This window comes from Catharus ustulatus, chromosome 1 (assembly GCF_009819885.2).
Source record: "Catharus ustulatus isolate bCatUst1 chromosome 1, bCatUst1.pri.v2, whole genome shotgun sequence".
Taxonomy (NCBI): Eukaryota; Metazoa; Chordata; class Aves; order Passeriformes; family Turdidae; genus Catharus; species Catharus ustulatus.
Window position 1 is genome coordinate 70,055,412 of NC_046221.1, and position 14,038 is coordinate 70,069,449.

Here is a 14,038-nt window from a genome sequence, read left to right on the forward strand (position 1 = left end):
GCACAGCTTCTATTATTGGTGTTATCTTCATTTTCCTACTGAAAAATCAAAAGTCCTCATTCATAAAAGTGATGGCTCAGCATCATGAAATGTAACATGCCTGCACACTTTTTACAACAAGCTAATGTCTGCTTCTTCTAAAAATGGTTCTTTCTCACACTTGCACTTCCAAGAACATCCACAGATAAAATTATTAAGTACACACCAAATATTTTAAAACTCCAGAAGTTTATTTTCCAGAATAGCTCACATGGTACAGTTGGATTTTTTTATTTTCTTTGTTACAGGGAAATCAAGCAGAACAGTAGAAAATGTATATGGGTTAACAGCAAAACAAAAGCCCAGCCTAATAATAGCCCTTTACATCCACCAAGTTATACTTCAGAAAATGGCTAGCCAAACATAAAGAAGTAGAGCATCCGAAAGACAGTTTCATGTTTATGGTATAGATTCTAAACCAGTATTAAGGGCATTTTCTGTCCATATTGTTAATATCTTTTTTCCATAATAGTAAATTGAAAAAGGTCTATTATGTGAATAAAATGCTAACTACTGCAAGACTTTCAAACCTCAGTTATCACCTTATAGGTTGATAGTTACAGATAACAGGAGAAGGCACGTGACACAGTACTTAAAATATACAGAGACCTATTAAAATTCAAAGATTAAAAGGAAATGGGAACCGAAACTCCAAATGCACAAATATTACTTTTGCATTTCCTAATCTATATTCTATAAGTTTGCACTCAAGCATTTTACAGCTTTTTCAGAAGAAAAGTGTAACACACTCAGAAAAGACTTCAAGGCTTTGCTTTGAGTTACTTTGTTGGGTGTGTTTTTTTTTTTTCTTTTAGTAAATGGAATATAGGATAATCTAAACCATAACAAAATGCAGATACATTCCCTCACTTGTTATTAGCGCCCAATAGATCCACTGCTGAAGGTTGAGTATGAGTAGGAATATGAAGAGCTTGCTGAGGCATCAAAGCTTCCTCTCCTAGACCCACTGCGTGAGCCTGAACGCGAGCCAGAGCGAGAGCCAGAGCGAGAGCCAGGTGCTGAGGAGACATTGTAGGGACTGGATATGCCTTTGGAGGAAACAGAAGCTGCTTCCAACAGTTTAAGCCCAGTGATGTCTTCCACCATTGACCGGTTCATTGCATCTTTGTAAGATATTTTCAGCTTGGTCTTGGGGCAGGTCAGAATTTTGGGATAGCTGTTGGTGTCTTGTAATTTCTGGGCAGCACGACCATCAATCAATCCATTCCTAATGGCTTCTTCAGTAGTTATTCTTCCACGCACTTCTGGGTCCACGAGACCTCCAGTGAGGTACTGGAATTCAAGGAACCGCTGCCCAGCCTCATAAGGCAGCCATTTTTCCTTTACTGCTTCAGCTGCTGACATCCTCTTGCGTCCGCCCTTTATGCCTTCAAACCCTATGAAGGCCTTCTGGGCTGGTTTGAGACGTGTGGCCATATCCTGATCGATGATGCCTTGGCTAGTGGCTTCCTGGAGGGAAAGCCTCTGGCCAGTGGTAGGGCATATTATGCCGCCAGTGCAGGCCTGGGCTTCAAGTAACCGCTGCCCGGTGATGCTATCCACAATGCCCCGCTGTATAGCTTCTGAAATGGAGATTTTCTCCAAGTTTTCTGTGTCAAATATGGCTGCAATAGGACTGCACTCATCTGGGGTCTCTGAGAAAGAACCGCTCCTGATCACTGAAGAAGAACTCCTGACACTCAGCACGGTGGGAGACCGAGTCACGGACTCATGCCGGAACACCTCATCAGTGCCATTACGGCAGGAAATCATGTCTGCAAACTGGGTCAGGCTCAAGCTGCCAGAACGGTACTGGTCAAAAAACTTCCTCTCCACCAGGCCTTTATCAATGGCATCTTGGATGTCATACTGGCTACCTGTTTTTCTGTCAACGAGGACTACTCTGCTGCTGCCATCTGATCCCGTGATAGTTATTTCTTCCCACTCGCACTCCTGTTCAGCTAGTTCTGTGTAGGTGTCATAATCTATGAGGCCCTTGCTGTACGCCTCCTGAACAGACATCTCCCGGTTCGTTTCTGGATCTACAATGACCACCCTGCGCTTCCTAAGGGTGTTCTTCTGTGAGGTGTGCACCACCTTCTTCTTCTCTCTCAGGGGCAGAAGGCAGAGCCCCGTTGCATCATCCTTTATGCATCTTTCTTTCAGCTGCAAGTAGGTCAAGTTTTCCTCTGTGTTGGGATCAAAGAACCCTTTGGTGTCATCACTTGGATCACTCAGGATCTGGTTGAGCTCCTCATTGAAGTAGCCACGCTTGTAGGCTGTCTCTACTGGCAAGCGGTAGCTCTCTTTGGGGTCGATGATCCCTCCAGTAGCGATCTGGGCCTCCAGCAGACGAATGCCATGGCCTCTCTCTATGAGCTCTTTGTTCATTGCTTGGAACAGAGAGATGATGTTTCCAGTTTCTGGGTCTTTGTACCCAGTGACAGCCCTTTCAGCAGACAGAAGTTTCTCTTTAAATTCAATTCCAACAAGGCCTCTTTTGTAAGCTTCCTCAACAGGCAGCCTCACGTTGCTGACAGGATCCACTATGAACCCTGTGGCTGCTTGGGCCTCTAGGAGTTCAAGGGCTGTCCCCGGCCTAACCAAACCTATTTTCATAGCCTGGTAAATGCCGAGTTTCTCTTTAGTAGCCTCATTGTAGATACCAGCAATACAACTAGAGCCTTGAAGGAAATCAATAATTCTCTCACTCACTTCTTCCACTGTAATTGCACCTCTTTCCAAGTCATTCCTTGTTGATTCCTTAATGATTCCAGCCTCAAGCAGTGCATCTGCTGAGACAGGCTGCCTGATCCCCTGGAATGACATACTCCTCTTCTGCACTGGAAGGAGAAGCAGACCAGTGTGTGGTTCAATCCTGCATTTTTCCTTCAGCTGCATATAAGTGACTGCCTTTTTGGTGGTGGGATCAATGAAGTTCTTTGTATTGCCTTGGCAGTTGTTTAGCATCCTGTACAGGTCTTTGTCAATCAACCCACGAGATAAAGCTATCTCTTTGGGTAGGAAAACACTGTTGACAGGATCAACAATCCCTCCTACAGCCAGCTGGGCTTCAAGCAGACGAATTCCGGTTTCTCTGTCAACCAAGTTTTTCTTGATGGCTTCAGACACTGGCACAGTTTTGCCTGAGAAAGGATCCTTAAATCCTGTAATAGCCTTTTCTGCTGTATAGATCTGCTCTCTGTCATCAAAGTCAATCAGATCTCTGGCGATAGCACTGTCCACTGTTAATATCTCATTTCGATGTGGGTCTATCACACCTCCTGTTGCTGCCTGGGCTTCTAGGAGCAGGACTGCATTTTCTGCTGTGAGCAGCTGATTCCGTTTGGCCTCTACAAAAGAGTACTTCTGTCTGGGCGAAAGGGACACCCCTGCAATAGCACCCGCCCCTTTGAGGTAAGGCTCGATGTCAGCCGCGACCTCTTCCACCGACCTCTGCCCCTTCAGCAGTTTATCCAGTGTGAGTTTGTCTATCAGCTGGCACTCATACAGCTGCATGGCTGTGATCTTCTTCCGTAGCCCACTGAACACCAGCTTGGAGGCATCAATACAGAAGTCTTCCTCGGTCTGCGTAGATCTGTGAGCCCCATATGGGCGCTGCTTGAGTTTCTCAATCTCTCTTTGCAGTCTGAGGCGCTCTGACTCCAACTCTGACTGGTTTTTGACAGCGGTCTCTTCCAGTCTGCACCGGTATCTCTCCTCAATCCGTTTGATTTCCATCTGCAGCCTTTCAATCTCACTCCTCAAGCTGTTCTTCTCCCTCTCACTCTTCTCCCTCTCACACTGGATCTTCCTTATGGATTCTTCGGTTCGGGAGTGCTGGCTCTTCCACTGATTAAGGTCATTCAGAATTTGTTGCTTCTCACTTTCCAGGCGTTGCTTCGAACGTGATTCTGACTCCAGGGTAACTTTCAAACGGTTCAGCTCCTCTTCTAATCTCTGCAGTCTGGCTTTGTCTTGCTCCAAAGCACTCATTTTTATCAGCAGGGTTTCTCTTTCTTGCATAATGTGACTATACTGATTTTTGGATTCTTGAATCCTACTGGATGCCTACAATTGGGGAGGAGAAATAAACCAAGAAAGGATGGTCAGAGTTCATGCTGGTTAGTTATGACCTCTGCCTACAATGCCCTCCACCCTGTCATTTAACCTGCAAGCTCCCACTGGAAAACATTCCAGTCACAACAGTGCCTTACCAAGATTACGAACACACAAAAGCCAGAGAAGGCACATTATCCCTTCACTTAAAGTGTCTCCAGCACTGCCAGAGACTCAAGAGACTTCATTCTGTTACCCACAGCCTCGATCTTCACCTGATTTAGTTCTCTGTAACTTTTTGATACGTCTCACAGTACACTGCCAAATACACATAGCATTTAAGACTCATAAATAGCCTGATGCTCAGCAGATGTCCTGGCAGTCCTACCAATACAGGGGAATTTGCATCAGCTAAGGACTGGCAATACATGGATAAAAAGGAAACATATGACTCAATTTTTGCTTTCCTTTTAGTTTCACATGTCACTTTAAACAATTTTACCTGCGTTGCCTTCTGTTTTAATTCACGCAGTGTCTTCATATATGCATATGCACAAACACCCACAAGCATGCAAATTTGTATGCAGTCCATATTAAACTGAATACAAGTTTATCTACTTGTAATACATGCATATGTAAGTGAATATATATATGCACAGGTGTTATATAATTGTAAATGTTAGTATTTTTTAATATCAGTATTAGGATTTTTAGAATAAAGGAAAGAAAAACTGAATAAAGGATATGAGAAAAGAAATATAAGGGACAAGTTTATGGAAAAAAAATTTCACACATGCTCACTTATTTAAAGAGTAGCTTGCTATATAAGAAACCAGACAGAAAATCAAAATATTAAATAATGTTTTCTTTAACTTGTTTATGTTGTCACCTAAAGCTTAAGAAACAAGGGCCAATAGTAAAATTTGCAAATGCCCTCGGTGACTTAGGAACATAAATCACCCAAACAGTGCATGAAATATAAGCTTTTAGTACCTTAGGTACAGCTGACAACATGACTTTTAATCCTCACCTGGAGTCAACATCTTACCCAGCTAATCAGCACTGTGACAGCTTGTTGGTTCTGGGGTTTTTAGCCAGTTTAGTTCGTGACAGCACTCAGGTCAGCCTCAAAGGACAGCTTTAACCCATCCTGGCTGAAACAGCTGGGGAAGCATATGGCCAACAGGGAACTGTTAAAGCACAGTGGTACTCTGTATGCTCCCATTTTTGCCTAGGATGATTTGCTGGACAGTGGCACAGAACTCAGATTTCTTCTGGGGCAAGGCCTAAGAACAAGGTTCTCCTGGGTGATGAGAGCTTATGGCTCCCTAGAACAGTTCCCAGCAAGTAAAGAGGAAGTGGCCAAATCCTGCCATTTCTATTTACAACTTAACCAAGAGCAAGGGTCATAAAGGGGATGTTAGTCACAAGTACAGTGACTTCAAACTGCAAAGGGTGAATTAATTTGTTCAAATCGACACTGCAATTAATTATATATTTGAGAAACAGTAAAGCTGGGATCAAAATATGTGTGAATACCTCTAGAGCCTGCTTTTGGAATTTTTCAATTTCCTGTCTCAATTTTTCCCTTTCTTTCTGTAAATCATTAAGCAACCCCTGAAGCTCCAGGGTTTGCTTGCTGCTCATCTGAAGCTGATTCTTTAGTTCAGCAATGGTGGTATTTTTCTCATCAACTTCATTTCTGACCATTCTGAGGTCATCGTACTCCAATCTAACATTTCGCAGCTCCTCCTCCAGTAACAAGTGCTCCTTGGTAAGGTTCTCGGTGAGAGACTGAAGCCTTTCAATCTCTATTTTGCACTCATTCAAAGCTTTGCTTTTTTCCTCAGAGGTTTTCTGTAAATGCTCATATCGTAGGTGAGCCTGTTTTAATTGCTCCTGTTCTTGGACCAACTGACGACGTAAAGTCTCAATATCAGATGTATATTTTCTTAACTCCTCCATGTATCTTTGCTTCTCTCTCACATGACCATCTAATACTTCTCTTTGGTGTCTAAGGTCATCTTCATTCCTCTTCTTTACAATAGATACTTCCTCTATCTGCTGTGTGAGATTAGTTATTTTAACCGATTGGTCTCTCAGAGATCTCCTCATGCCTTCTATTTCCTCCTCCAGTTTTTTCCTCCTGGACGTTTCCTCCATTAAATTTTTGTTCTGTCTACAAAGTTCCTCCTCCAGCTTATGTTTCTGGATCTGCAAGTCTTTTACAGTGCTCTGGAACTTTGCACTTTCTTGATCCCTGCCTTTTTTCTCTTGTGAAACTCTTTCATAGTCAATTTTCAGTCTGGCCAGTTCCTGCTCTTGGATCCTCAGTTTGTTAATTGTCTCAGTTGCACTCGTGTTTGCTTTCTGCAGGTCAAACTGGACTCTTTTCAACTGACTGTTCTCATCCTCCACTTCTTTCCTCTGACTTGTTTCTACATCCAGCAACTTTCTCAGCCTTTCAATCTCTTTGTTTCTTTCCTTAATGGTTTTAGAAGCATCATCAAGTGACTGTTTGTACCGCATGCTTTCATCAGAGTGTCTCTGAATAACTTGTTTTAGCTCAATCTCCAGCTGCTGTTTCTTCTGAGAAAGCTCTGAGCCAGCTGCCTTCTGCTGCTGAGCATTCTCTTCTATTTTCCGTAGATTATCTGTTGTCTGACTTATTGTATTCTTCAGTCGCCTAATTTCCTCACACAAATTCCTATTTTCTCTCATGGCATTATCAAGCTGTGTTCTATAATTATTTGTCTCCTCTTCCTTTTGCATGGTGACCTGGTGAATTGTGTTCTTTGTGATATTAATCTCAGTTTCATATTTGTTCTTTAAACTAATAATTTCCTCATCATAACTGTTTCTTACCTTAGCCAACTCATTTTCAAGTTCCCATCGGCTTTTAGCCTCTTCCTGAAGCTGAAGCTTTAGCCTTTCCAGCTCCTTAGTTTTATCCTGAATAGTTGAGGCAGCCTCCTCAAGAGCCTGCTTGTATCTCGAGTTGTCTTCCCCTCGAAGCTGAATGATCTGTTTCAGCTCCAGCTCTAACTGATGCTTCTGCTGTGACACCTCAGAACTGCAAGCCTTCTGCTGGAGAGCATCTTCTTCTGCCCTCCGCCGTTGGTCTGTTGTTTGCAGAATGGCATCATTCAGCCTCACGATCTCATCCTTAAGGTCTCTGTTCTCTCTTGTCAGTCTGTCAACCTGGGCTCTGAGGCCTTTTGCATCATCATCTTTTTGTGCAGCTATCTGCTGGATTGTTGTCTTCTTAATATTAATTTCTGTTTCATACTTGTTCTTTAAATTACTCATCTCCTCGCTAAACTGGTTCCTTACCTTAGCCAGCTCATTTTCATACTCCCTCTTCCGTGTGCCTTCGTCCTGAAGAAGAACCCTTAATCTTTCTATCTCGTACTCCTTCTCCTTGATGACCTTCTCAGACTCTAACTTCTGCCAACCAAGGCTGTCTTTCTCATTTTGCCTTGTTTTTTGCAGTTGGTCATAGTCATTCTTCTGCTGCTCATATCTATCCTCCAGCAACTTCCTTTTCCTTTTCTCATCTTCAGTCTCATAAGTCAACCTGGTTATTCTGTCATTTAGATCCTTTATTTGGGCATAGCATTTGTCTAGGTTTTGCTTAGCAGAATTTCCATCCATTTCAGCTTGTCTTTTCATTTCTTCCAAACTCATCAGCTTTGCCTTGAGCTGAGAAATGTCCATCTGGTACTTCTGCAGATTTTGCTCTAGGAATTTATGTTTGTTGCTTGTCTCTGAATTTGAATCCCTAGCAAGCCTAAGTTCTTCTTCCAGGAGCTCAATTTTGGTGTTTTTCATCTGCAAAATGATAACAGAAAAACAAACAAACAGAAAAATTTCCATAAAAATTTGTGACAACTGCTTCAAAATCATTACATGCAATAAAATATAAATTTGTAACACTTACAACTTAAAAATATTTTTTTTTCACTGCTTCAATGAGAGCTAAACCCACTTTTTTTTAATGTCATCAAGACAAATTCTGGAGTCTTTATTTATTCAGAGTCAAACCTTATTTAGAAATCAGCACATAATGATTTTTAAAAGGGAAAAGATACTTGATAGGGGGAGGGAGTTGTGTTACTGATAGTAAAATGTGCTGTAGCAGAAGTTCACCAGCGAAGTATGAAATAGTCACCTTTAGACCCTCCCCAGTTTTCGAACAGGTGAAAATCACATTCCCTATATATGCAACTTCTTTAATGATCTTCTCTGTTTCACTGAGCTGTATCAAATGAGAAGTTGCTTCTTTCGAAACACTTTAGAATGTGGTCTAAAATGAGGTGCCTCAACCACAAGCAGCAAGTTTTCAGCACTGAGGTAGCTGTGCTGTCACTGAGGTCAAGGCTGGGACGGGCAGGGAAGGCTCGCTCATGTGCCTTGATAAGCACCTCCATATTTACCAAGGAGATCAGTTCTCTACCTCACTTCACACAAGACCTTGGAGGTCACTTCGTAAAACACTGTACTCTTCCACAAAAGATGCATGACATTGCTAATATACCTCCTTTGTGGGATACCTCTGAGTTCTGGATATAGTTTTGTGAGCTAGTTTACACTGTACTTTCTGCCTCTGACCAGTGACAGTTTTCTAATCTGTGATAAAAATGAAAGCCACAAAAGATAAAAGAGTTAAATACCTTCAAATCCTCCATGCTCTTTAACATTTCACTCAAGAATCTGTAATAATCTCCTGATCTTGTAAGAAGCTCTATATAGCGGGACTGAGCCTCATTAGCCTTGAAAAGAAACAGAATTGTTAGCAGCTTGTACTAGAGTTAGACATGAGCATACCTATGTTCAGACCATTAAAAGGATTCCAATCTACTTGAGCAAACACATCACTTGACAAAGTAAAAAGCAGATTCTCCTCCTCACAAATTCACACGACTTTCTGAGAACCCTGAAAGTGTAAATTCTTCCTTATGGAAGATCCACACCTTTTATGGTTTTTCAGGATTGTTTGCCCCCCATTGCTGATGTGATATTAAATTCAAGCTTTAATCTCCTGGTTCATCACACTCTTCCTGTCTGACAGTCACAAGTAACCCAAGTTTAATTTTTAAGAGCAGTCAGTTCCCAGGTTGAAAGTGACTCAACCACTTGGAGCATGGATCTACCTTTCTCACAGCATGTATGCAGTGGACACAGCACAGGAATGAGAAAGACTCCCGAGGGCTAATCTAAAGTCTAAACAAGACCAGGTTTGATTTTTACACCACAATGATTATTCTGCACTAATTCGTTGTGCTTACGTGCTTAGCACACATTACCAGTGACAGTGCTAAGTATTAGAACACAGCTGGGTATGACTCACAAGGGCTTACAAACAAATGTATTCATAAGACTGAAGGGGAGGAAAGAAAGATACCTCTTGTAGAATCAGCACTGCAGGAGACTGAACCACACTCTTCTTGATAGGTATGTTGAGCAATGTTTCTAATCCCGAACTGTAGGAAGCAACCTGTAGTTCATAATCCTGAAAAGCAAGACAAAAAGAAAGACCCATTTAGAAGCTGCCAAAGAATTCCCTCTGAATCTGCTTCAAAAAATGCAAGTTTTTGGGTTTTTTTGGTTTTGCTTTCTTCATTAAAAGCTAAATTTTTCCCTTGTTTATATTTCTGACCGTGTACAGATGATCCTCTGTCATAGACAGAAGCTCATCAGTTCAAGTACCCCTGTGGAGATTCATGGATGAGAATGACGAGCAAAAAAGAGGAAAAACATTTTTCAAAAACAAGAAAACAACTGTTTCTGTAAGTTGAGGGCTACATGAAAATGAAAAAGATTCATGACAATAGCTGGTCTAAGTACTGTTATCCACCAAAACTTCATCAGAAATAACAGTCTCTGCATCTCTTTTGTATCACATATGCCCTGTAACATATATAGCAAAATCTTTGTCACAGAGACCAAGATTGAACTGGAAAAAGCACAGATATAAAGGTGACATAAAAATGCAGGGATCACAAAAACATTCCCTCTGTATGTCATTGGTTTTTGGCTATTGCACACCATTCCTCCTGCTAATCTGCATTTGTCTTGCCTCCTAGATCAGATCCCAACCAGGCCTAATTCATTAAGTACCAATCTGTTCTTGACTTCCTCATGTTTTTTAACATGTGAACTGGAAGGTCTGCTCTGGTTAGAAGGAGGCTTTGATTCATGAGAGAAGCTCTCACTGGTGTCTGCTGCATGATCCCATAGTCTTCAGATGGCAAGTACACAAATTGCTTTCATTGTGTTTTGTACCCAGAACACTTCACCCCAGCAGTTTCTGTACACACATCAGGGAGCTGACTTTTCACCTGTCAGCAGAGCAGAGACAATGGGATGTGCCTGACCATGAAAAACCACACCCACAAAAATGCTGAGATCTAAGTACCTTAATTGCAGCGGAGCACTGATCTGCATGCTTGAGAAGCTCCTCAACTTTGTCTCGCTTCCCACAGATTTCACTGTGCAAGTTCTGTCAAGAGAAAAGTGAGCCATGAAACACTCCTGCAAGATTTACCAGTATTTCCTCCTGTAGACACTGCCTCCATCAGAAAGCACCTGCAGCAGGAGAGTCCTGCAACCCCTGAGACTGAGACCTGAAATGACCTGTAGCTGGGCAGTTTTTACAACAGCAAGCACTCTGGGCATGAGAAGGCTTTTCTCAGAGAGAACACCCAGCAACTGAAATACCCCCAGAGCTGGGAAGGCAGAGTTCCTTGACTTTAGCTTAGATGTATTTACTTGATTTCTATTTTTGTACTGTAATTTGTCCCATAACTCTCACCATCTTACAGTCCCTTGAATTAATTCAAAGCTGATGTGTAGAAGTGTCAGTGAATGTGTAGGAGCCAAACATAGTCTTGTTCATAATCTGTTGCAGTGCTGACAGAAAGTAATGAGGACAATAATATTTCCTCCCTCCTGCCTTCCACATATGTGGTGGTTTTTTGGTAGCTTGTATACTTTATAATTGAAAACAGGCCAGTGCATTGCAGACTGCGTTGATACTGACATTTTCTGTATAGCAAAACAATTTAAAATCCAGATAACTGAAAACAGCTCATTCAGGTGCTGCATACCTTCTGATCATGTAGGTATCTCATGATAGTGTTGGAATCACACAGCTTCACGGTCTCGATGGAATCCTGCCGGCGCTTGGCATCACAGATCCACTTGCACAGAGCCTGGTAGAGATCTCGGTAGGTTTTCAGCTGTTTGATCTGCCTTTCTAAATCCCATGATCTAGAGGGAAAAAGGAAAAAAACCTGTCAAAATGGAAAATGCATTCTCTTTCTGTTTACACAGTTTTCAGAAATAAGACACAGAAATAAACTGAGGTAAAACTATTGGAAGCACTGAGAAGATTCTGAACAAGAATGATAAATAAATAAGAATTGTACTTGTTATTAGTCACCCAATATGGGGTTTTAATACATCACTTTCGAGTAACTCTGTAATACACAGAGGTTGGGCCTTCCTGCCAAAGTGAGGGATGAATAAAACTTGCAGTGACAAAAATCAAGTTTGCTGACTTCAGTACTCCTGTTCTTAATTTTCACTGAAGAACCAGCAACCAATTAGGACTACATTTTGTCCTCAGATAAAACCAAAATAAAACAAACTAAAATGTGCCATACCCCAACCTCCACCTAACCCCCTCAAACAATCAGAACATGCTTACAGTTCACAATTCAAATTCAAGGTTCGATTTTGTTACTTAATTTCCAGTGTTACTTTTTTAACCCTCAAGTACAAGTATAGGGTGTTGAGGAATAAGCATGGTTGCTTTTTTGAGAGGGAAAATGATGAAATACTGGAAGTACTTCATCCAAGAACATTAGATGGAATTAAAAAAAAAATCGGAACAACTCTTTAGCACATAGGTTAGACATTTGCATGGCTAACTACATTTTTCTGCTTGGTGTTACACAATTCCTTTTGAAGTAGGTTCGACCTATTCACAATTGCTCAAGTCTTATTGCCCTGAAGTCACCATTTGTCCTTTGGAAGCAAAGATTAGTGCACATAAGCTCTTTTAGACTTCACTGCTAAGATGATCTTGGTAGCAATAGCAATAAGGAAAATGCTCTGAAAACATGAACAAACCTGTTATCTATCTGCTTATCAGCCCTCTGCCAGCGGTCTATTAGCTGGGTAACTTTGTCACAGTACTTTCCAATGTCCATGTCATACAGGGTGTATGACTGGCAAGACTGTGAGTGAATCTGAAGTGTTCTCTGCAGCTCATTTTCCAAGGTATTCAGTAATGACTTCTTCATATTTAGGTCTGCTTTCATTTTCTGGAGAAAAAACCAAAATGTTGTCATTTAATTTATTCTTGAGAAGATACTGATATTTAGCCAATTTAACAGCATGCACAATATGCTGGGATCTAAAGATGTTTGTAACTCAATAAGGTATGTGTAGTGATGTCAGCTGAACCTATTTAAAGTGAAGCACCTATTTTGGTAAACAGTTTGGCTTAAAAATGTGTTTAAAGTTAGACCAAATAATTTGCTAAACCAAAGCCCTCTGCTGTTATATTCTGAAGTCAACAGTTCAGTTTCTTAGAACTCTGCAGAACAGTTATCAGAGCAGAACAAGAGCCTTGCTTGCTCCTAGAAACAACTGACTAGAAAATTTCACTGAAGTACAAAAGATTTCTGCACTTGCAACAGCTGTGGGATCAAGCCTCAGGAGTGGCATATCCAGTTTTCAAACACCTAAAAATCTGAACAGATTGTGGTTTGTTCCCCTATTTACATTTTTATGAACATCTTCCATGGAGATATTTTTTCACATACACAAACAGAGTAGTTTAGGTACACATACTCTCATACTGTGCGCATCACTAGATGGAATATACAGCACAGGCAGTGGTCTGCCTTGCCTCCCCCACTCACAGGGATGGCTACAGCCTTCAGTGATATGCTCAATGTTTTTTCTTTTTTTGTAGGTTTTTTTTTGTGGGGTTTTTTGTGGGGTTTTTTTGTGTAGCTCAAATTTACACCAGTTAAGAACAACCCCCAGCAACTGAACTGCAGCTCTCATTTGACATGATAAAAAGGTAACTGAGTTGTGCTACATTTGCATCACCTACACCCTTTTTTCCTCTACTAAAGGTAAGAACAGAAAAAAATGAAAGAGTTCTTGTTCTCCCAAGTGTATTCAGTGCACAAAAGGACCAGCAGATAAAGGCAGATAAAAGACTGAATCTGCAAGACAACTTTGCACTCAGCAAAGCAGTTATTTCCCTTTTCCCCTTGTACAGGCTGGATACTTTTCATTCTAAGATTTGACACAAACTCTGTAGCAAAACCAAGACACTCAATAACACTCAAATTTACTCATTACACCTAGAGGACAACAAAGATAATACAAATATTACACATAAACACAGATAATATGGATTACAGAAACCTTCCATGCAGCTGCCCTTGCTGTGGGAGCAGCAACAATCAGGGGGTGGAAGAAATAATAACCCGTATATTACTTTCAATAATTTCACAGAATCAGTTTCCTGAGTTGGAAATTACCCACAAGGATCACTGAGTCCAACTCCTGGCCTTGTACAGCACACCCCAAGAGCGTTGTCCAAATGCTTCTTGAACTATGTCAGGTTTGGTGCTGTGACCACTGCCCTGGGAGCCTGTTCCAGTATCCAACCACCCTCTGAGTGAAGAACATTTTCCTGATGTCCAAACCTAAACTTCCCCTGACACAGCTCCTTTCTGTTCCCTTGGGTCCTGTAACTGGACCCAAGTCCAGTTACAAGAGATCAGTGCCTGACCCTCCTCTTCCCCTCATGAGGAAGTTGCAACTGCAATGAGATCTCCCCTCAGTCTCCTCTTTCCCAGGCTGAACAGACCAAGCGACCTCAGCTGCTCTTCATATGGCTTCCCCAAAGACT

General features: G+C 41.5%; 1 protein-coding gene across 4 annotated transcripts in view; it reads right to left on the bottom strand.

Moving 5' to 3' along the window:
- Positions 1-209: 209 nt before the first annotated feature.
- LOC117005055 (desmoplakin) overlaps positions 210-14,038 on the bottom strand; it is a 38,892-nt gene continuing 25,063 nt past the window's right edge. For 2 of the 4 annotated variants that reach the window (XM_033076287.1, XM_033076293.1), the window contains exons 18-24: positions 12,235-12,428; positions 11,208-11,370; positions 10,517-10,600; positions 9,503-9,610; positions 8,772-8,870; positions 5,638-7,929; positions 210-4,110 (exon numbers count right to left, since the gene is read on the bottom strand). In XM_033076287.1, coding sequence (XP_032932178.1) covers positions 916-4,110; positions 5,638-7,929; positions 8,772-8,870; positions 9,503-9,610; positions 10,517-10,600; positions 11,208-11,370; positions 12,235-12,428 — 6,135 coding nt within the window. In that variant the 3' untranslated portion in view covers positions 210-915. The remainder of the gene's footprint in view (positions 4,111-5,637; positions 7,930-8,771; positions 8,871-9,502; positions 9,611-10,516; positions 10,601-11,207; positions 11,371-12,234; positions 12,429-14,038) is intronic. The other 2 variants (XM_033076306.1, XM_033076302.1) reach the window with 2 other exon arrangements.